This window comes from Lissotriton vulgaris, chromosome 10 (assembly GCF_964263255.1).
Source record: "Lissotriton vulgaris chromosome 10, aLisVul1.2, whole genome shotgun sequence".
In the NCBI taxonomy this organism is placed as follows: domain Eukaryota; kingdom Metazoa; phylum Chordata; class Amphibia; order Caudata; family Salamandridae; genus Lissotriton; species Lissotriton vulgaris.
In genome coordinates this window covers 945,826,454-945,851,046 of record NC_141698.1, presented here as the reverse complement: position 1 = coordinate 945,851,046, position 24,593 = coordinate 945,826,454, and the positions used below count along the sequence as shown (strand labels likewise).

Genomic DNA, 24,593 nt, shown 5'->3' with positions numbered 1-24,593 from the left:
ACACAGGTTAAATCCCTCAGTGATATACCCGGATACGCCAAAGGAATACTAAATAAAAATCTGCTCATGGAATATCAATGGGTTTATTAAACGGGCCAAGTTCCGGATACTCAGTTATTTTTACAAAGTTTTGACATCATCCTTTTACAGGAAACTTGGAATTTGAATTCTAAATCTATCATTGAATATGTAGAATTCCATGTTCTGGCAGAACAAATTTATAAATATGGGCACCCGAGAGGTGGTTTGTCCACCTTTGTAACAGAAAAATTAGATTAACAAATGGAAGAACTCGATACGGTTGACAGCTGGATACAGGTTGTGAAAATGGAAAGCAAAAACATTGGAAATAAAATGCCCTGGCAGCTGCTGATGTTAAACATATATATTCACCCCAATAAAAAGCTGAAAAAAGAAAAGTTTGTATGCCTGATTAACTTAATCAAGGTTCTACCGAAAAGTCATCAAAATTGTGAGTTAATAATCACAGGTGATTTTAATTCCAACTTAACAGGGAACAATTTAAATAAGAGTTTGCGTCAAACGGAAACGGAGGCAAATGAATTTAAAATCGCTTTGGACATCTTGGGACTACACATTCTGAATGGGAAAATAAAGGAAGATCAACCGGCAAGGATAACCTTTTTAAGTGGGAAGAACCAATCAATTATTGACTATACTATGGTCAGTAATGAACTTTACATCTCAGTGGATTCATTTTTCATACAATTCCGCCCTGAAAGTGACCATTTGCCGCAAATATTGACCATCAATGCAAAGCTGTTTGCAAAAGAGAAAATACCTGCTCTAACAGTAATCCCGATAACATACAATCTGAAGAAATTAAAATGGCGTGATACGAATGTTACACAAATAATGGATGCTGCACAACAATTTATAACCAATGGTGGGGTGCAGTGTACCATGTCACCAGAAGATTTTTGGGAACAATTAGAAAAGTTTCTTCTAAATAAATATCCCGTCCTACCGGGAAGTCAAGGTCAACAAAATGGAATTTATGAACCATGGTTCGATATACAGCTGCGAAACCTGAAGAGGGAAATTACAAGAGAATTCAGAAACGTATTTATGGCAGTAGGATCTGGAAAATCGGTGATAAACAACAATATTAAAGAAATGAAGAAGAACTTTAAAGAGAAATGTAGAGTGGCAAAAAAGAAACGTAAGGAAAAGATCTGGGAAAAATTACTCTGGGCCAGTAAATTACCTAACAGTTGTGAATTCTGGGGCATAATAAATAAGCTAACCAAGGGAACAGGAATGTCACAAAAAGCGGGAATAAGTGAGAAAGTTGGGAATTACATATACACAATATATATAATAATATTAACCATGAAGTGTTGAAGAAGTTGGAGCCTGGGACAGACACCACGCAGGAGGATAAAAATACAAAAATTGACTTTGACCCCTCTTCAGGGAAAATAGCACAACATAAAGAAATTTTAGTTCAGCTCAATACGGTTCAATTTGAAAATAGTTCACTGGTTCCAATTTATAACGGCTTAAACATCTTAATTGACAAAAACCGACTAAAAGAAATAATAAAAAATTGAAAACAGAAGGAGCTGCAGGGCCTAATGGACTTCCAAATGCAATCTTCAAACACCATGTAGAATTTTGGACAATTTTTTTCACTCCACTGTTTAATTACTTGCATTTAAAAAATAAGATCATTAATTTGTGGAAAGGGAGCATTTTTCATCCTATATATAAAAACGGTAATCGCAATGAGCCTAGTAATTTTTTTCTTTTTATTTATTTTGGCGGTTTTGTATAGCGGAACAAGACCCTTGCAGGTATCAGAGCGCTTTAGAGATCAGGTATAGGTAATGGCATATGAACACATATAAATATAAATACAGTGGCATATATGAATACAGTAAGAACTGGGAACAATTAAAGATTAGCACAAAGCTGCAGTAGTGTAAAGGACAAGTTCAGGTGAATTTGGCCATGAGAATTGATTTCACTTCTTTTTTTTAAATAGGCCTTAGATGGGTTAAGTCTCGTTTCTGGTGGTAGAGCGTTCCATATCCTGGGTGCCATTCCTGAGAAGGTACGATTGTATGTTATTTTCTTGGAGAAGCGTTGAGGTTTCAGAAGAAGATTGTTAGAGCTTCTGGGACACCTGTTGCCACCTGAAAGTACTAGTTTCTCTGCTAGGTATCTCAGGGTTTTGTGATGAAGCGCCTTATGTGTCATACAGGCGATTTTTAACTGGATTCTGACCTCAAAAGGTAGTCAGTTGAGGGTCTGAAGGTCAGGGGAAATGTGGCAGTTGCGTTTGGTGCCTGTGACGAGTCTAGCAGCTGTATTGATAGTAGCTCTGAGGGGAGCAGTTATGATTTGGGTAGACCACTGAGTGCGACACTTCCATAGTCAATTCTGGGAATTCCTAGAGATTGAACTGATGTTTGAAGTCATTTGTGGGAATGAAGGGTTTCAGTTTTCTTAATGTGTTAATCTGAAAATGTTAAGCCTTTGTTGCAGCGTTTATGTGTTTCAGCATGTTTAGTTTATCATCTAGGGTTATTCCAGAGATTTAGCGGAATCAATGATGAGAGGTTGCCCGTCTAGTGCCGTTAGGTGCTCCATCCACTCGCAGATGATCGTTGTTTGGTTGGGACGGGCGATTAAGAGGAATTCTGTTTTTAGTGTGTTTAGTTTTAAATGGTTCTTGGCTAGCCAGATCTGTGTATCTTGGAGCGCTGGGTTAAGGGACTTGATGTCTTCAAGAGATTTGACCTTAATGTAGAACTGTGTATCGTCTGCGTACATGTGATATTGGATATTTGCAGAGTTGAGAAGCTATGTGAGTGATTCCATAAACAGATTGAAGAGTGTTGGGGAGAGAGAAGATCCCTGAGGTACTCCTAGAGTGACAGGGGTGGAATTAGTGATTGGTTGCTTTTGAATCTTTGTGCTCTGTTATATTTTATGGTTGTAAAAAAAAACAAATAAAGACTTGATGATGATGATGTTCACTTCTTTGGGAGATACTGAATTATTTGAATGTGAGTCAGTAAGATGCCAATAGGGGACCAATTTTGTCCTATAGTAAATAAATGAATGCATACCCCTAGAAATATAGAACAGAGAACCATGTTAACAACGTGAAAGCTATCCAACCATTCAGGAAAAATGTGTTTGCTTTATCGCCGGTTATAAAATCCGTGCTCCTCATTTCTACTCCTCTCGTGCACACTGCAGTACATGGGGACAATGAAAAGAAATAGTTCCTCATGACGAATGTGCCACATCAGTAGTCCCTGTGGGACCACCGCGTCTCAATTTCGAAGGTAAACTGGCACAAAAGCATGGGCGATTAATGTAAGGCAGGATAGCTATGTCCCTAAAATCCTACACAAACACCTCCATTCGCAGGCACATGCACACGAGCGCGCGCGCTGATGTTCCAGTCTCATCCACATATATACGTAAACAGTGAAAGGGTACTATTCCGCCAGGCCACGTGCCCAGACACAATAGATTTCATGCCCATGTAGATATTGGACCAAAATATTGCTAATCTGCAAGCTTCGTTCAATTCTCCGGTCTAAATGACCACCTCACGTGCCAAGATAAACATCAATACACCAAGGATGGCCCCGAAAGCATCCCTTCTCGTTGGTCTTTCTATACCGACATCTTCGTGTCATAGTGGGTCCGTTACAGAGAAGAGGCTCGTTCATTAGTTGGCTGGCTCGTCGTGACACGCGTGTGTGGTGCGAGACGAGCCTGCTGCGGGCGCAGCGGGGGTGCATGCTAGGAGCTGTTTGTCTGTCTGGTCCATGCACCTTGCAGCCTCCTGCCCTGTCTGTGTGCGTCTCCCTCTCTGTGTGCTGGTATTCCTCCTCTTCGGACTGCGGTTCGCCCCCTTGCTGCTGGACCAAACCATTGCTGCGCTGGGAGGGAGGGCACCTGCCACAGGCTGCCTCTGGGGCCCCAGTGACGCTGCGGGCACCCTGCAAGGGAAGATACCGCCCGAGAGCGCCCGTCCCCCGCTGCTGAGGGTGGCTGGGCAGAGAGGCGGCGGCAGGGCACGGCACATGCGGGCTCCCGTCGCCGCCTCACCCCCTCGCCCAGCGGTGCGCGCTCCCTCGCCCGGGCTGTCTGCTGCAATGGCGATGAGCGGCTGAGCCCGGGGCTGTCACTGTGGCTCGCACGCTGGGCGGCACGGTGCTCGGGGAGGATGGAGATGAAAAGGAGACAGGGATCGTAGGACCAGAGGCATCCTGCATCTCGAGGGGGAGCCAAGGTAAGACGGGATCTGCAGACCCGCACCGGGCAGATTGAGAGGGGCAGAGCGCTGTGAGAGCGGTCCACTGATTGATGGTTAAAATGCAAACATTAAAAGGGGGGTAAGCATGTAGGGACGGGGCTTTTGTTTACTGCTCTGGAGCTCGCGCTGGAAGCTCGGGTGGCGATGCACAGATGTGCCCCATGCCAATGCCCGGGAGCACGACCGCCAGTGACCGGGCAGGGGCAGTCTCAACAACTTCACCTGCGGAAGGAAACAACCTGCGCTCAAAGCCCTGCACAGGTCACGGCAGTGCGGCTGCCTCTGTGCATCCCCGCGCGTCCCCACAAGCACGCGTTATTGCAGTCCCCATCGTAAAGGCAGACCGTGTCCTTCCAGTGCACATCGCAGGAGGGGTTTCATGTAGGATTTTATTGCTGCCAGGAACCGCGGCGGCTGAAAGCCGCCTTTACCCTGAAGATGTAAAATGCCCTATTGTTGTCAAATACATCTATGCTGTTTACGTATTTATTTTTGTTTGTGGCAGGAGGTTGCAGTTCATGTGGCGGTAATGCAGAAATCCGCGCTCACCTCCCAGTCACCCTGGCATGAAAATGGGGCGTGTGGACAGTCTGTGCAGCGCCGTGCAGCCCGCAGGTCACGTGCAGTAAACAATTCACTACTGAGACCAGTACCGTGCTTACAGGAGCTCAGGCACGTGTGGGCTTCACGGCGCTCTCCTGAGGCTGTAACTTTCTGCTGCCCTGTTAACTGCTTCCCTCACACCAAAACAGCTTTTGATGCGCAGTGTCACAGTGTGCCCTGTAAATTACACCTCCTCCTGGTTCACCGGGGCATCCTTTCATGCCCGCCGCAGCGCTGCCCGCTATGTTTCCGGGCAGGAGCCTTTTTTGTCACCGTGCACACGCAATGCAGCTCGCTGCTGCGGTCGAGTTACCGAATGCATCCCGGCGCTAGCTGAGAGCGGAGGCCTGTCCGTGATGTGCTGCCAGCGTCCGATGCTGGAGTGTGGGGTGAAGGGGGTGGTCATAAGGGCTCGGCGCAGCAACAAACCCCTTGCACAGTGGAGGTTACTCATGGGCTGTACCAATAGCTTTTCAGTCTGCGTCCTCTCCATAACTCTGAACTATTACTGTGCGCCAAAGTTTGCGCCTGCGCATCGCTTCTGCAATACGACCGCTCCCACCTCCTGTCAGGATCTGAGAGCAGTCGTTCAGTGCGCATTTCCTAACACAATTTGACAAGTGCATGCACGCGATTAGTGCATGCAGTCACGCACACACAATATAATCAAGCTTAGACGATGCCGCCTGCGTGCAGACCAATCCCACGCACAGACACCCATTTTCGCGTGGTTCTGCAGACATGGTACCTATGGACACAGATTATCAACAATATGAGCATCACTGCGCGCAGACCATCAGCTGTCAGATATAGCCACGTGCAACAGCCGTCTCACTGGAGCACCTCACAACCAGCAGGTGCCAAATACTCACAGACATCGGGGACTCACATAGTGATGTACTCTGGGGAGTTGGGGGGCGAGACTCAGGGACCAGCAGAACTCGGGGCGCCAGGAGAGCAAAGGGCCAGGTGTTCTAGACAAGCTCTGGTTAGTGCTTCAAATGAGAGCGCATGACATAGAGCGCCAAATGATTGAGTGTATGAATAATTAATAGATGAGTGAGTGCGCGGATGGATGAAAGTTTGAGTGCCTAGGTGAAAGCTTGACTGAATGAATTGATGAATGGGCGATTGAGAGCCTGGCTTGATACAGACGGGTTGCATCAGTGTAAACAGAGTGACACCTCAGGTAACTGGCACTATTATACATCTTCAGATCTACCCCATCGCTCATAAACCTTAAGTGCATTTTCAGATGTTCTCCAATACTTAGTAACAGTGTTCACATTTGCTCCCTCAATGAGCGGCCATTAGTGCATAATCAGACGTGCACCTTCAATAATTAACTACTCCTCAATACATGCAAAGGTTTACGCCACCACTCAGGTAAAACCAGTGCATTGTGATATTTTCACTCACTGAGCCGCTTTGTCTGGGTATGTACACACTGACATATCTCACACTCCAGAGTCCGAGCACAGGCAGAGTAGATGAGCGAATCATCTGCTGTTGTTCTGGTCCCTTCATGATTGGTGGATACTGAGGCCTGCTTCTGGGGCATGCACGTGCACACCAGCTGTCAACCAACAACACGGCCTGCGTGATGTGGCACCGCACCACCAGCGCAGCACCCACTGAGCTGCGTCCACAGAAACACCATATAAAACAAAGTGGTACGGTCGGAGCTCATAACTCTCACTCGCCATTTTAAAGTGCTTCTCAACAGTGAGGCCAGCACAGCGTTCAATCGGGCGTTTGTTCGTTCAAAATCTTTATTCGATCTATGTACAAACAGATCATAAAAAAACGATTTCATCAATTCGACCACAATAAAACAGATTAAGTAAAAACCAGAGAATGTTTAAAAGCTTATTAATCTTTTTTTTAAATGCCTTATTAAAACCAAGATCATCTGTACACTTTAATCCTTGAATGCTAAAATTCATAACAGCAAGCCCCTCGCCCTTCTATTCCTCCAACTTGCCCACAGAAAAGAGGCAACCATAAAACAAATGTGGGGATTAGGAAGAGCGTTTAAAAAGTGCAGTGCCACTCTGCATTGCATGACGTTTTGTAACCTTAAAATTGGGAGGAGGAACCTTTCTGTTTCAGTACGGTAAAGCTTGCAGAACAGGACCAAATGTAGATCGCACTGAGGTGAACAGTTGTCACAAGGACAGGGGTCCAAGTCTGCGTGCTTAAACCTCTGCTCTGGGGACCCGAATATCCGAGGGATTAGATTCAGGCGAAAGCGCAACAGAATAAATCTGTGTTGTGCTACAGTGACGGAGGAAAGGTAAAAGTAACCTTCCCCCGGTCTTGCCGGAATTTGGTCGTATACTGCAAGCGCCTGTAAGAGCCTGTTCTTTTCCCCACGGTCACGATTAGCCTTCTGTAAATAAAGGTCAATTATTTTCCGTTCAGAGACCTTACTACAAGATGTGGAGTCCCTAATATGTTCTCCCTGCCTCGTTGCTTTTAATTCCGCCTCCACATATCTAAGCCAGCCAATCCTGCTCAAGCAATCACAAATTAATCGTTTAGTTAGGTTAACAGTAACCCTTCGCCAGATCAAAAGCCACAGAGGAATGGGTGCCAATCTGATAGAGTCAAGCAAGTATGGGAGGCCCAATTCCAGATGTAAGATATAATTAGATGTTGAGGGTGGTAACGAGACCCTGGACTTAAAAAAGGTGTCTTCCACTCTCTGCAATTGGTTGATATGGGCCATTCCCCAAACTCCGGCCCCGTAAGATGCAGCCCCCTTTGTTTTTAGCTTGCTAGATGTTTTTAATTTTGTCCAAAGGGCTAGCAGCTAGTTTTTTAGCAAACCCCTTTATGGCTTGTAGACCTCTTTCCATTGCCCAGGGCTCTTGCTGCCACCAGTTTTTTCCAGGATTGCTTGTAATCAAACAAGATCCCCAGGTATGGAAAAGAGTCAACTACCTCGATTTTCTTTGAGGCTAGATGGAAGTGCAGTGCTTTCGCGCCTCTGGGAACTCTAGCTATAGTGATGAATGATTTGGATTCGTTCACTCTGAGATCTAATGAAGCCGTAAATAAATCATACGAAGATATAATGCTTTGAAGGGCTACCCCTGTCCTAGCACTTAAAACCGCATCGTCGGCGTACACCAATATTGGGAGTGGTATGTTATCAAGGTTTGACATGTCTAGAGAGAGACCAGACAGGGCGCCTCCACCCCGTTAGTATAGATGGAAAAAAGAAACAATGCAAGGACACAACCCTGTCTGACTCCTTTCTCTGTCTTAAATGACAGCGTGCATTCCCCGTTTCTGCCATAACGGACAGAGGCAGTGGCATTGGTGTACAGCTGACAAATACAGCGAATAATCGGGGGGTCGATCCCCATGCCCTCCATCATGGACCATAATTTAGCATGAGACACAGAATCGAAGGCCGCTGACAAATTCATGAAGGCAATGTATATCCTCCCACCTTTGGCCTTCATATATTTGTCTAAGCAAAGCAACAGGTTCAGACATTGTTCCACTGTCCCTTAAGCTTTCTGGAATCCATATTGCGCCGGCATTAAAATATTGTGTTCTTGTGCTCACTCCTCCAACCTGGCTAACAACAGCAGGCCCATAAGTTTAGCTGTTGTATCCAGGAGGGAAATGGGCCTATACTTCTTGGGACAGCCCCTATCTCCCTTTTTAAATATTGGAACTAATATACTGTGGTACAAGGATGGTGGTGGACCCTCTACCGCTATGCCATTAATACGATTTGTTATTAGCGTAACCCACAGGTCACGGTTGGCCAGGAAGAGGTCAATTGGGACCCTATCTGTTCCTGGGGCTTTCCCTCAAAACGCAAGCATTCAATCCTTTTCTCACTTTGTGCAGTGAGAAAGTCAGGATTCCTTGGGCAAGGGGCAGTTGATCGAGTTGAGAAAGTTCTTGAGGTGCTTGTAATGCGAAGATGCTTTAAAATGCCCTATCCATGCAGCTTCCTCTACATGTGTGTCCAAAGACGGATCATTCAAATCTTTGAAATATGGGGTGTTTATGACCGTCCAGAACTCCCTACTATTTCGTGAGCTAGCGGCTTGTTCCAGATCGTCCCAGGCCTTCTCCCGTAGTTCCTACACACGTTTACTTCTACCCTGCTTATAATCTTTGAGAAGTGATCTTATCAGTGCTGGAACTCTTGGTTGCATTTTTAGGGCAGTGTCAAGGGCTCTCTTAGCTGAAGAACATGATGAGTCAAACCAACGGCCAGGTGGTGTGCCATTTGCTGGTTTACGTTGGTTGAGCGCAGCTTTTACTTTTATTAGAAGGGTTTTGAACTGGGAGACTAGAAGGGAGGGAGAGGCACCCTCATCCAAACAATGTAGAATATCCCCCCTTAGTTGATTTAGTATAACAAAAGCCAGGTTCTTTTTCTCTACATGTGCCCACTTGATATCCATTGTTTCTGGATAATGCAATGTTATTCACTAACGGCTGGTATCTCTTCGCTTTCTGCGTGGTACTTAATTGGATGACTAACATTGTGTGATCGCTATGGCAAGTGAATGTATTACTAAAATCATCCACTCTATCTTGTATTACAGAAGAGGCTAAAATAAAAATCGATCGTGGACTCCGAATTATTTCTCCAGCATTTTGGCTCTATTTGACCAGTCTTGCCACAATTGATTACGGTCAAGTGCCTTGTATATAATAGCCTGTTGAGCGTGTCTCTGTATTCACTATGTTTAAAATGTAAGAGTGGGTTACCTTACGGATTGTCCATCCCACACACGCTAACCTCATTGTACTTGCATAAATGGGTATTAAAATACCTATTATGCTAGGAAGGCCTTTCTGAATTCAGGAGTTGATTAATCGGAGTTCATTATTTAAATCGTCAACCACTCGTTTCATGTTAGCCCCAAAATCATTATTGTAAAAATGATTTAATATCCAGTGGCCCTCATTTGTGAACTCCAATTGGAGAATTTGAATTTGTTCTAGGAGCCCACCTGTTTTACTTGTACTGATTGTGTATTAGAAACTAGGGTTAATAAACCGCCCTTAGCTCTGCCTGATGCCGAGGGCACTGCAGGGGTATGAATTGTGCGGAACCCCGGGAATAAAACTGTCTCCTTAGCCCACGTTTCTTAGAAGCATATAATGTCCATCGTTTGCCAGTGGCTAAGCCACTCATCGTTTCCGACTTTTGAAGCAATTCCTGCCACATTCCAGGTAACGAGGCTTATCTTATTCCTCTCCCCTATGCCCTGGGGGGAGACGGGGACAGGTGGAACCAGCGTGGTGGGCTCAGTATTGAGCAATATTAAGGAAGATGGATAGATAGGTATTGATGTTCAATTGCATGCTTTCACATCGGAAAGGGCTGCAAATCTATTATAGATCCCAACCCCTAGTGCAGTTTTTGGGCGTTCTAAGTGTCCTGGCATGGGGTGGCCTAGTCTTAGCCTACCCCTCTGTTCAATTCCTGAAATTGGGCCCTGTTTATAAAAATGCTCCAGAGCTAGAGGAACAATATGGGTGTTCCAAGAGCAAAATCTTTTGAGTTTCTAAGGAGAAAAGTGCTAGTTTAAGGGTTGTTAAAGTTTATCACTACACAATCCCCAGCAACAGATTTTGTACAGTTACCCACCCACCTCACCCTACTTGCCATAATGATATTATTGGCTAGCTGATGGCTCCCCATTCCCCAATCCACAGGCTGGTTTGATAGCCAGTACAGACATTTGTCAATTAACTGTGTGGTAGATTCCTGCGGATTGTCCCGCAAGATAGGAACGTTGGCCATAACCAGGACAAGGGGGGAACTGCTCGTGGGAGGTGGAGCCATTGTTATTGATTATTATTGGCCCTTTCTACTTGTGGATGGAGTGCCATTCTTAGTTCCCCCAGCCCTCGAGGTGCCTGATGTGCCTGAAGTATCATCTCTCCTTTGTCCCTGAGTGATGAAGGTCAGGCCATTGATTGAAGATGGGATTGCCCCCATCTCAAAGAAAGGTAAAAGGGGAAGAATGTTGGGCCTTAAAATATGGGAGCCCATTAATAAATGGAAGGAAAGTTAAGCTCCTGGTGTTTAGATAATCTTATACCCCCGACTGCTATATGTTTCACTTCTCTTACTTATTGGCTTTGATTGATTTACATTATGGATACATTTAGGTTGACCTATGTATAAATGTATTTCTTTTTAAGATTCAATTTATGAGTTTATACGTGGATTCAGTTCAGAATCAAATGTTAGAAATGCTTTTTAAATTCAAGCTCATGTCTGAATTTGACACTATGCATATTGGTTTGCAGATGTACTTGCTTTATTCTTTATTCCTTTTTTTTGTGAAGGATTGTCTGTGCCCTGTAAAAATAAAAGGGGAAAAATACCTTAATAAAAATATTTTTTTTAAAAAGATTGAAGATGGGATTGCTCATAGGCTAGAGGTGCCAAACCATCCATTACGGTTGTGCTTGGAGGACTGATCAAGGGCGGTAATGTGGTCGCATCTCCACCAGCACAGGCGTTAGATTGTAGTTTGTCCATGGTTGGGTGAATGGGATCTGCATTCTGGGTGAATGATAGTGCGGGTACATTTTGGGGCTCAAGGCCAGTTAGGCTCTCTTCAATCTTAGACAATTTCAAGAGGATGGGGTCAAGAAGAGTGGTCATTAATTTAGTGACTTCTGCCCAGACAAGGTGTTTGAGATTGATGGCAGCGGCGCTGTCATGATGCCTGCTCTAGTTACCTTGGCTTGAATTGTCCTGGGTTTGATCGCTCTTGAAGGTTTAGGTTGTTTAGGTTTAATAGCCCCACAACCCCTACGTTGCTTTGAAGAGGGGTCATTGGCTGAGATAATGAGGGTGGAGATTCATTATCCCTCAAGTTAGAAGTAGCTGGCAATTGTGCAGTTAGTGGAAGCTCCAGTTGACCAAGCGGGAGATAATCAAATAACGACATTTGGAACCTGGTGGTAAGAGGAGCATTCTCAAAGGTGCTTCCTGAGCATCACATATTGGCAAGAAGAAATGGTTCCATGGACAGTCGTCTGTCTCTCTGTTAGTTCTATTTCATGAGAGAGGACGCTCGCTGCTCTAGTCAAGAATGCAACAAGGGCTCCACGGCGGCCTTTCGTCCCACCATAGTTAATAGAAAATGCTACAAAAAAGTATGAAAACAGGTGGAAGAATAGTATCTTAGACTTTGGAACATGATGTTAAGGGGGTGGCCCAGCCCAGCCTCTTCCGGGCTCCTCCGGGCGTGGATGAGCCCGTCCTTGGCCCAGGCTTTGCCCGGCCACGTCCAGCGCCGCAGGCCGGCGTCTTCTTTTTAGCGCATCCTCAGTGCGCTAGGGTCTCTGTGGGTTGTAGTCCGACCACTATGTCCGGGTTCTGCCCCTGGCAATCCTCCGGGCCCGGGCTGGTTTGAGTGGTGCTGCGGCGAAAGGGCCCTCCACAGAAGACAGCCCAACAAATGGCAATAGGTGGATGCTGGCTACAAGGCGCCGCAGGCCTGCATCTTCCTTTTAGCGTGTCCTCAGTGCGCTAGGGACTCTGGGAGTTGTAGTCCCACTGCTATGTCTAGGTTCTGCCCTTGGCATTCTTCCGGTCCCGGGCTGGTTTGAGTGGTGCTGCAGCAAAAGGGCACTCCACAGAAGACTGCCCAACCAATGGCAATAGGTGGGTGCTGGCTACAAGGCGCCGCGGGCCGGCGTGTTCCTTTTGGCGCGTCCTAAGTGCGCTAGGGACTCTGGGGGTTGTAGTCCCACCACTATGTCTGGGTTCTGCTCCTGGCGTTCCTCCGGTCCCGGACTGGTTTGATCGGTGCTGCGGCAAAAGGGCACTCCACAGACGACAGCCCAACAAATGGAAATAGGTGAGTGCTGGCTACCACTCAAGCCACCTCCTGTGTCCAGAGTCCAAAAAGTTTCCACACACACACACACACACACACACATACACACACGCACATACACACACACACATACACACATACACACACACACATACACACATACACACACACACATACTTCCGGGTTAAAGTTGAGGCATGGCAGTTATATGAGTGTTTGCCATCCATGCCTCTCGTTCTCTTTGAGGGACTGCCCCACACTAAGAGTGGCTTGTCCTGCTCTGACCACCAAATTGGCTAATATCCTACTCACAGACACACCCCTTCACCTTATTGATTCCTATAGTTTTCCAACAAAATGCCATACTCCTGACTGAAAGTTCAAACACTGAATGACGTTCAGATAATTTAACAACTTGACAAGAGGGGCTTTTTGCGCTTATAGTGTTCCTATTAGATGAAAGGTCTATCTAGCTTAGTACTGCTCAAAGGTTGAGATACAGTCCCTTGTCATAAACTGTAGAGATAGGCAAAAGAATTTTGTCTATATAATGAATTTTAAATAATTCTCCTCCTGAGCAATTACTCAAGCAATATCTTGAGATCAATTCACAAAGAGCATCCAATAAATATCAAAACAAGTCGGAAGAAATCAATCCAATGTATTTCAAAAACTTCTTCTTTATTTTTCTTCTTTTCCAGACACTCAGTACTTTTTCTTTTCTTTTCCTTTGCCAACACGTGTTTCGTCCTAACTAAATATAGTTAACGGACTTCGTCAGGGCAATGAATATCTTTACTCTATAATATTGGCGAGACCTCAGACGATCACAAATTGAGAGTTCCTTCGTAGGACGATGTCCACTAGGTACCATCTCTTCTCATTATCTTCAATATTCAAGGTTAAGTCACATAGAATCGTGTAAAACATATATGTGCCTCGATTCAAGGGGGTCCTGGTGTAATCGGCGTCCGAAAAAGTACTGAGTGTCTGGAAAAGAAGAAAAATAAAGAAGACGTTTTTGAAATACATTGGATTGATTTCTTCCGACTTGTTTTGATATTTATTGGATGCTCTTTGTGAATTGATCTCAAGATATTGCTTGAGTAATTGCTCAGGAGGAGAATTATTTAAAACTGAATGACGTTCATACGCACACATGCTCAGACATCCCCAAGGACCACACTCTCACTCATACGCATGGCAGTAATTTCATAGTGCCCCCTGTCATAGTATTTTGTTCAAACCATAGCCTATGGACATTATGTTTAAAGTCGATGACGCTGGGTGTGGAGTTGTCTGTTAACAATACATAATTTGCTTAGCATTCAGTGGATCACAATGAATTTCACTGATCAGAAGTCGCTCTTTCTACAGAAAAGCCTTAGGACCCCTGCTCTAGTGTCTATGTTTCCCCCCTTACTGGTAAATGATTCCCTAAATCCTAGTCTATTTTCTGACTTTTTTTACAATAGAGAAGAGTCAAGGTGCCCATTAAACCTTGTGTTTGCTTACAATGTATTTTCCTCTAGAGGAGAGGTGTGGTGTATCGGTCAGAGCGGCTGACTCAAGAGCGCAGGGCTCTCGGTTTGATCGCCGGCAGCACCTCAGCTCAGCATCATGTGACTCTGGTCAATAGCTCACGTAATCTCCCCGGCGGCCCCCAGTGCCTTGAAACACTTAAGGGGGTGATGTGTTTGCGCTTTACAAATATGAAGCATTTTTCATGTCATCTAATTAATACACGGCTGTTGCACAGTCCGCTTCTCATGTATAATGACCAGACAGTAAGCTATGTATGATGCACAGGCCTATAAGTCTAACATCTGTTGGACTGATGATGCTTTGACTGATAAGGTATCCTGCTCCACTGGAAGCAACAGAATTCAGAGAAAATGCTTCAAGCTGGATGTTTCACTTCTTATGTTGTAGGCTTGACTCTCTGGAAGCAACTCACACCATTCACACGCCACAGCCTTTTGAAGATATAAGACTATTAAAACAGGGGTGCAAGCAGAACTGCTGCCTTCGGTATTTGTTGAGATGCAAATGTGGAGTTTGGCTTCTCCACTGCACCCTTCCAATGGCATGTTAGGTTTTCACTTCTGCACAGTTAAGCATCCAACGTTCACAGAAGTCATTGGAGTTAGGAATAGCATTGTCTGACTCCAGCAAGTCTCTCCGAGTTTCTTAACTTGTTCACTTCTTGTTAAAACAATGTCTACGTTGATATGTAAATACTGCCTGTGAAAATGTTTAATGAGGGGCAGGATAAACCGAAATTACTGAAACTTTTGCTTAACACACCTTTAGCTGAGAATGAGAGAAACCAAAGAAACAGGGAATCTTGCATAGCAGTAATTAAAAAAGAAGTTACATTTTCATGTGTCCATGTGGACATATATCAAGGTAATAATTCCATATATGATGCCTTCAGTCAGTTTTAGCTCTTCAGCTGAAGAGCAACAGATCGAACCTAGGTCCAGGAGCTGGTAAAGTTTTATTACAGTGGTGGCTGAGAAAGTATAACGAGTGCCAACTTTTCACACAGGCATCAGGAGCTGCCGGATACGTGGGTAACCCCCAACAACCATCCCATTTGTACCACTTTAAGAGGGGCGATCTAGACTCAGATCTACAACTTGTAACTTATGTGAATGTAACCTGTTGCTCTTAAAAACAAATTGTTCCTGTTTATTTTTTCACTAATCTACAAGCCAATCCATCTTATCCAAACCCCCTCCCCTACATCCTTTCGGAATGCCAAAGTTTTAATTAAACACTGAGTTTGAGCAATAACTAACTGTACTTTGTCACGGTTCAATGTGTATGCCACGGAGAAGAATGGCGAAATACTCATTTATTTCACTCGCAAACCACCCTCTGTGAGTGCCCACAAGACGGTGCCCAGTTCCAGTCCACTCTCACTGCATATACCCTCTGCTGTTACGTGGGAGTTACTGAGAGATCCCTACAGCAGCAGGAACTGCAAGGGCACACCCCAGAAAATCCTCTTTAAAAGAAGAGCCGTATTCATGTTGTGTTCTGTATAGTGTAATTGGGTTCACGTACATGTAATTTCAAGTTCCTGCCTGTTACTTTTCCGTACAATTGTACATGTGTTTTTTCTGAACTGTGATGTTGTTTCTCTCTGTAATGTAATGGTACTTGTATAGCGCACAAATCACCATGAGGCATCTCGGCGCTTGTACGAATACCGCTGAGGAACCCTTCCTGCCCTTTACCTGTGAAGTGCCCACTCCTGGGCACCATCAAGGTGAAGCCAGGCATCCTAGCGTTGTTGGGGCCGTTGTGGAGATTAAGCAAGCTATTGCCCAGAGTTGCAGAGTGGGACCCATGATTGGAATAGGCACCGAGGCGTGAATTATCAGGTCAGAGGAAATTGAGCCCAAGAGCCACCGAGGCAGGAATTGAACCCTGGTCTGGGCCAGACCTCTGCATCAGGGTCTGCCGCTCTAACCATTGAGCCACACTTCTCCACATCTCTGCATAATTGTGCCAATGAAAACACATCCAGGTAAAATGAACATTCATGGAGGTCTTCTGACGTGACAGTAGTTATACTGGATAGCCATGCATTAATCGAGAGGGCCTTGCACTGAGCCAAAATGCTGCTCATGCACCTACATCTTTTGGTGCTTACGTTCTCACGCCCATAACGCTTATCTCGGTCACCACACTAAACACGCTCGCATTCTTTTCATTGGTTCTTTGATATTACTCCATGAAGCTGATATCTTAGCCCCACCCTGTGTCACAAAGCTGAGTCAGGCCTCTTGCAGAGCCCTCGTGCCAGGCCTCTGTAGAGATTCTTTTCCCAGCTCTCTGCTGCTCTGCTTCAGCCCAATGAATAGGTTCTGTGCCAGGGCGGTGCCAAAAGTCACAGTCCTGAACGTGTTTCAAGGCTCTGGTGCTGTGCTACTGCTTGGTGCCGCACAAGCCAATTTGCAAGCTAGAGCCCGCCCGAGCCTGTAGGTAGCAGGCACAGTTACTTAGGGGCATATTTACATGTTCTGACGCATCTCTGCAAATCATCAGGGATGCGCCAGAACAGATGCGCCATGCAATCCTCTCCTTCCGCCATCACAGATGCACCACATTTACAATGCGGCACACCATGGTGCAAGGAAGGGAAGATGTGTGACGCATCTTGTGATGTATGGCCGGCGCATTGCTGGAGTCGCGTCGCAAGCGCGACGCAACTCCTGCAATGCACAGGGGCCACCCATATTCAACGTGGTGCGTCGCTTCAGGCAGGCGTAAAGATTTGACGCAGCAGCGTCGCAAAACTAACACAGTGAAATCTTGCAGATTTCACTGCGTCAACATTGGTCCCCATCGCAGGACGCTTACTGCGACCATTGTAAAAATCAAACAGAAGATATTGCGCACCTGCTTTTTTCCTGCCCCTTGTATGTCATTCCCCGCCGAAAGTGGCTAAAACCAATTTGCAAAAATATGGGTACTCGCTGTTGTTTACAAGCCCTAAGAATTTTAGTATCTGATTGCTCATCACCACTAGTAATAGGAGTAGCAAAATTCTTGGCCTGGGCTTGGGTAATAAGATCATGTACTTTAAAGCCTACCGGTTAACATGAACTATGAACTGCCTGTCTAAACTTGCTCGTTTTTTAATTTTTCTCAATGAATTTTTAAAATGTATGTATACATTTCTTAGTATTTATCAGCATTCGTCTTTTGTTGTTTAATATGTTTTTAGTGAATTATTCTCATGCTTAGTATTTATTGTATCATGGTTAGGAGGTTTGCTTTTATGACTAAAAGTCGAATAAAGCTTTGAAATTTGAAATTTGATTTACTGCGTCAGTTTTACGGGGCTTTCCTGCGAGGGAACACCCACCCTGCGACAGAACGCCCACATGAAACCTGACGTTTCATGGGGCGCAGGGCTTTACAACATGACGCATCTGCCTAGATGCGTCACGTTGTAAATAAGTCGCAAGGTGGCGCATTGTTTACGCTGCCGCTGCGTCACAAAAGTGATGCAACAGCGGCGTAAAAGTGTCGCAAGGGGCTTGTAAATCTGCCCCTTAGTGTCTCTGAGTGCGGTTTCAGGAAGTTCAAGGTAGGAGGCGCAATACTTTGCGATGATGGGATTTGTTTTGAGGGGGGGGAGTTTTATATAGCGCGAACTTGACCCAAAGGTATCAGGTATCAGGGCGCTTTACATTAGCATCAGTTGCGTTACACAAGGACACATTATTTTTTTTGTTAGGCACGGGGAGATTAAGTGATTTGCCAGGAGTCACAGGATGTTGAACATCAATGCCGAGACTCAAACCCGGTTCCCCAGATTTGAGGTCCACCACCCTAGCCTTTAGGTCACACCCTCTCCCCACATTTTTTAAATGCATAACCCGCCTTCCTTCAGGTGAGCCGATAGCTACTGGTATGGGTGAGGGGGCAAGGCGAATTCACACAGAAATAGCATTTCAGATAAAATATACAATATAACTATCAAAATGTGAACTACAGTTTTATTATATTTTAGGCGGCCTTCTTAGTGAAGCGACGAGGTCGCTAGCTACTCCGATGGGGTTGGTGAGCTACCAGTAACTTGTGATCGACCCATTGGTGACACCTGGTTTAGAATGTTTGGTTACCTGATTACTTGATGTGAAACAATTCTTGATTGGTGATATTTTCTACAATTCTGCCTATATTTTAAAAGTTATACACTTACCCTAACTTTCCTCCGTATGCTTTGTTACAGTTGGCTCTAAACGGTGCCGGTTCTCGCAGCCAGTCCACGGAGGTAAGAAGCATCTAAGAAGTACTTCAGAGGTTATCCTATCCCTGGAGTCATCAGAGCATTGGCCATTGGTCACTATGTACATGGAATTGCACCACTGACACAACATGATGAAGACCGAGGCATCAGGTGAGAGATCTACCCTCCGGAGTGCCTCTCCACACAGGAATGCATACAGAACGGAGTTTCAAGCACTGAAAAGTACCTTTGACAAACCCAAACAAGATGGCGATCAGAAACCAAAAGAAAGAGAGACCTGCCAGACCCAGCAGACAAGGGGAAGGAAATATGGCTCCAACGTCAACCGAATTAAAAATCTGTTCATGCAGATGGGCATGGAACCCGGTGAAAGCAATGCCACACCTGCCAAACCTAAGAGTGATCTCATTTCTCCTACTTCTCAGAAGCCGCCAAAGTCTAGAGATCCAAAGGAGGGGGCGGATGGCCCAGCAGTGAAAGTGAAATCTTCAATTTCTGAGAGGATCAGTAGATTTGACACACATCAGGATGGGCCTGCCTATTCAAGATTTACTGAAACTAGAAAGATGTTTGAGCAGAGCATCCGTGAGATGGGGCGTTCCCGTCGCTATTCACCCAAGCGAGACAGGAGAGGATCGAATGACCTACCAGATGAAGGTTCTGGAACTAAGTCGAATCGGGGCAGCACAGATTCATTGGATAGTCTTAGTTCTAGAACAGAAGCAGTCTCACCCACGGTTAGCCAGCTGAGTGCTGTGTTTGAAAACTCAGAAACACACACTACTGGCCTGGGAGAACTAAACAAAAGCCAAGTGGAATATTCTGTAACTGGCCATTATCCGCTGAGCATGCCCACTTCACCAGTGTCAACATTGGATGGACTTTTACCCACCAAAGACCAAAACTCCAGGTCTCCTTCACCAAAGCAGAGTGTTGGTTGCTCTACTGAGAATTTTACCAGGAACAATGCCTCTCTGGCCACTAGGGTAGATGTCAATAAATGCCCATTTCCAGTTTCGAAGCCAAGTAGGGATATCAAGAAGGCTGCAGACGTGTGTCATAATACCCTTGATAACTCAGAAGCGTACAAAGAAGACTCATCGAGCCGGACAAACGAGATACCTGATGGATTCAGCACTGAGATGAAAAAACAGGTTAACTCTAAAGTCGCTTCACAAATGAACTCCTTTGCGGAGAACGAGGAGAACAGTTTTGATACAACTGATGCAGAGGACTCACAAGGTAATTCAGCAAGTAATGGAGATGTCCCAACTGACCTGATTACTGATACCCCGGAGTGCCCTTATGACACCACGAGTGGAAAGGAAGCACAGGAAGACTACAGCAACTTCACAACTGCACACACATATGCCCACACTGATTATAATGTGTACAGGGTCCGATCGAGGTATAGTGAAGAGTGGGGTGATAATGAGCCAGATGACGAGGAAGACAGCGATGACAACAACGACTATGGACCTGATATGGAATTTACAGAAGTTACTGGATTGCCTGCTGAAGGTGAAGTGCCTGCCAATAGAAAGATACAGTTTAGCTGTGCCCCCATCAAGGTAAGAAGATGTATCCTATAAAGTGATGTGTTTAGCTCTATTCTTTTTTGTATGGTTATATAATGCAAAACCTTAACTACATTCGACAGAGCACTTTACAGTGAGGAAAAAAGGGGAGAACAATTCAGCACCTGAGGGTGGAGTCTGAAGGACACAGGGGAGCAGAGTAGGAAGGTGGGAAGCAGGACAGTGGGGGTGTGGGGGAGTGAGGGTTGGTCCACCATTCTAGATGGGGACATTGTCAAAGTTGCCATATGAGAGGAGTTTGAATGTTGAAGGTTTCGGCCACAGTTCAGCTTCCCCCTTTGCTGTGTTTTTGTTGTTTTGCTCCAGACTCTAGAGAAAAAATCGATGTGGGCTGAGTGTGTGATTGACTCAACACACGTGAGCATTTGAAAAGCCTAGAAATGGTTGGTAAGGACGAAAGGTTTGATACATCATAACAGCAGAAACTCGGCGTTATGAGCACCTGAGTGCAAAGGAAGTTACAATGGAAACCCTCCAGGGTTTGACATATGACGTGCAGCTGCTGGGGCGCTATTGTCAAGCAACACCATGAACAATAGAGGGTGCTCCTTTTCCCCTAGCCATACAAATGTGTTCATAAAATAAATTACATTGATGCAATGCAGGGAGCTCAGGTTCGCACTTTATTATTAATGATTCTCGCTGGCTGCTGCATGCATTTAAAATCTTCTCTGTAGATTGTACCCCTGTTTTTGCTCTAGTCTCTTCGTTGTTACCTAGAGTAACATGGCTGCAAGCAAAATCCTTAGCTTTTGTAGAAGCATCTATTCAACCGAGTTGGATTACTGACGTATGTATGTGCATATGCTTCTGTTTTGTTACACAAATAGAGTGGCACGAAGTGAAGATAAAACATTAGATTGATCGGAGCTGTTTTTGCAAGATTTAAAATCCGGTTAATCATTGCACACTGGCATGAAATTTACAGGCAAAAGAGCGCTTTCTAGAATAGCTGTGTGTAGGGGTGCAGCCGAGCTAATACTGGTGACGTGCAAGGTTCCTGTGACTCTCAGACCCCTCCCTCTGTTGGAACACACGATTTAAGTTCCTTCACTTGTAATACTTACAGATCCTGCTTTGAGTATTCCCTGATAACCTTTCTACTCAGAGCCAATGGGGGCGGCTTTCCCTTTAAAGTGAGGGCCTGGGCTGATTTGCATATGCTTGGCCTCATCTGGAGTGGCACAGACGAATTTAAATCGGCCAGAGAATCTGGCATCCACAATTATTTATTAGTGGTTCGGATTAGTTCAAGGGTTTCAGTCCATCAGTTTGTGGTGGGAAACAACCTTTACAACACAGTCATTACATCGCACTACCTTTACATAGTAGTCATTACATTGCAACATCCTTTACATCGCATGTCATTACGACACAGCCATTACAGTGTATGTCACTACAATGCATGTCACTACAATGCATGTCACTACAACGCAGACATTACATCGCATAGTACCCTTACACTATCCAACACTTACCCTACTGTTGCACTCACTGAAGTTAGAATAGTAATTTTTATCCCTACACTATCCAACACTTACCTTAAATGCAATGTAATAGTATGAATTATAATGGTATGCGTTGTAAAGTTATAATGCGATGTAATGGAATGCGTTGTAAAGGTAGTTTCTGAAAATGCAATGTAATGGCATGCTATGTAAAACAATGCGTTGTAAAGGATTTTGCAATGTAAAAACTGTGTTGTAAAGGCATGCATTGTAAATGTATACATTGTGGCGTCATGTATTTGTTTGTGGTATCTATTAAAATTGCCCTACGTGGCAGGAGTATTCTCAGATGTGAGTCAATTGTTTGCAGTGTTTTATGGGCTCAAACATTATATTACTACCAATGGTTTAATAGTCCAAATACATCAGAGTGGCTGTTGTGTCTCTTCACAAGGGATGGTGCTTAGCAATTCAGACTAGACTGTACTAATTGTGGTACCACAGGGTCAATTTACATATGGTTGGTCCATGTCTGGAACGGCACATAGAAACTAAAAACGATTTAGTGTGCTGTACTCAGAGTAACTATCACTGGTTAAAACTGATTCAGTCTTTTCCACCCCCCTTTATATGAACACACCAGAAACGTTTGAAGAAGTTGTCTTTTAAGGGAGATTTTTGTACACCAAGAGCACTTTATACTCATGGAAAAATTATTACATGATGCCTTTGTATAGAGAAAATTGTGTTTATTCCACAAATTAAAAACATTTATCAGGGAAAGGCAATTTCGAAGAATAGCCCAATCAGAAATCAGGCAAAAAGATAGAAATAGTCAAGTTATAGCTAACCCTTTTCTTGCTTAAAACATTTTTCCGTGGTTATTACTGCATTATGATGCAATGTGCGGAATGTCAAAGTTAAAATCACTTTCTTTTTTTCAATTTAAGAATAAAATGACTTTAAATTAGCTGAAACGTGTTTAATAACTCAGGATCGCAAGGCATGTTATTCCTGAATAATGTGTAATAGAATTCTGTAGCTGTCATAACTTGTACACTGCTGCAAATTTTCATTTTGTTTATTGATATGCTTCTTCCCTTTGTTATTGGGGGAGGGTTTGATTTTGTTAACCCTGTGGTGCCTGGTTGGCATGCTGCCGAAGCCGAATGTACTGATTATCTGCGTTATGCTTCTGCAGTTGAGATAATGCTTGTGGGGGTAGGAATGAAGTCATGGGAAGGCGAGGTGCAATTTTAAGGCTCCCGATAAAGCACCTAGTGCCAATTCTCATTGCAGAGATTCCGCCCGGAGTGTGGAGACTCCCCCGCGACAGGGGGCCTGTGCCACGAGTGCGGAGGCCCTTTGTGAATCAGGCCCTGTGTGACGGTGTCCCTAGTTTCCTCTTGGAAGTCCTGCATTTTGATGCCAAGCGCTACACAACAAACAATTGTAGTAAAGTTGTCCTACCCATTCAGCGGGAGAGTGGTAGGGGTGTGGAGCGGAGCTGGCAGGGCAATTTGGTGCACCAGTGTGGTAGTGCACAGTCATCTACAGACAGCAACTTTTCCATTGAAATGGGCACTAAATTTGCAAAGACACGCAATTTTACTGATAAAACTATATAGCTCGCAAACGATAATGTGGACATCAGATGTCAGCGAATATTGATCTTCTGCACATCACCATGTAAAGTATCTTAATTTGTTTTGTTGTTGATAAAATCTTTGTTTCCATCACACTTCTTGAACTACCAAAAAAAGTGCTTTATGTGTGCTTTTCAAATCACTTCTATATTTTGACATCTGTACAGTTCATCTAAAGGTATGTACATTTTTTTGGATGTTAGAAAAAAATGATAGCACACCCTTTCTTTCACTCCCTGTACCCTAGCAAGATTCTCTCGTAGGTCACTTGTACAAAATCCTCTCTCTTGGCAGTCAGAGAAAGAAAAGACCAGACTCCTTGTTAAAAGAATACGCAGCAATTTGTCAGAAGACATAGCCTGACATTTCACGTGTCTTTGAATGCACAGGAAATCAAACAAGAAAAAACACAAAATAAATTTAAAGGCATCTTTATTACTCATTCACTTTCTGAACTCCAGCATGGTTATCTTGGGGTTGCTGTAGCACCTCCTGTACCCCTACTTCCAACCCCTATGCACTTTCAATATATATGTTCATCCATTGGGGTACGATGGGTTCTGAAGAACAGTTCTTTCTCTGTACAATACTCGGGAACATGTTGCCAAATGGAGTACACTGTCCCCAAAGAACAGAGTCAGCATCCCACACACTGCAAGAGACTCTGGTTTGTAAGCACAACTATCCCTCACACTGCATTTGCATTCATTTGCATGCTGCCTCTTAGGTAAGACACTGCAACATGGCCCTACACTAAACCTGGACCACATGTCAGGCTGTCATGCAAAACACCAAACCATTCAACTAAGTTCAAAGATCAACCATCACTTTCATCCACCATGCAAAAGAAAAAAAAATGGAGTGACTGCTTACTCGCCCGTCATTGAGGCGCTTTGGGCTCTGTCAATGGGTAGGAAAGCACTATAGAAATGCCTCAATACAATTCAGTGGGTTAACAGTGAGGGCTAAGGCATGTTTTCCATCTTTCAGTGAACCCTGTCACAGGATTAGAAGGGTAAACAACCATTACTTCGCATCTTTCACTCTGCACTTCTTTTACTTAGCATCTTTTACTTAGCATTGTCTTTTACTTCGCATGCTTTTACTTAGCCTGACTTTACTTCGCATATGCCTTTACTTAGCATATGCCGTTACTTCGCAGGAGAAGAGTGGACCACGGGCAGAGAGAGGTAATTGGGGCAGTGTAGTTAGGGTAGTGTAGTAGTGTATGTGTAGTGTAGGGTGTAGTGTTTTAGAGTTTAGGGTAGTGTTGTAGTGTATGTGTAGTGTTGGGTGTAGTGTTTTAGGGTTTAGGGTAGTGTTGTAGTGTATGTGTAGTGTAGGGGGTAGTGTTTTAGGGTTTAGGGTAGTGTTGTAG

At 44.6% G+C, this 24,593-nt stretch overlaps 1 protein-coding gene across 3 annotated transcripts in view; it reads left to right on the top strand.

Annotated features, from left to right (window-relative positions):
* The first annotated feature begins 4,024 nt into the window (after positions 1 to 4,024).
* PPP1R9A (protein phosphatase 1 regulatory subunit 9A) overlaps positions 4,025 to 24,593 on the top strand; it is a 782,694-nt gene continuing 762,125 nt past the window's right edge. For 2 of the 3 annotated variants that reach the window (XM_086941939.1, XM_086941938.1), the window contains exons 1-2: positions 4,139 to 4,279; positions 18,506 to 20,094. In XM_086941939.1, the coding sequence (XP_086798065.1) occupies positions 18,652 to 20,094 (1,443 nt within the window). In that variant the 5' untranslated portion in view covers positions 4,139 to 4,279; positions 18,506 to 18,651. Of the gene's footprint in view, positions 4,280 to 18,505; positions 20,095 to 24,593 lie in introns of all 3 variants that reach the window. The other variant, XM_086941937.1, reaches the window with a different exon arrangement.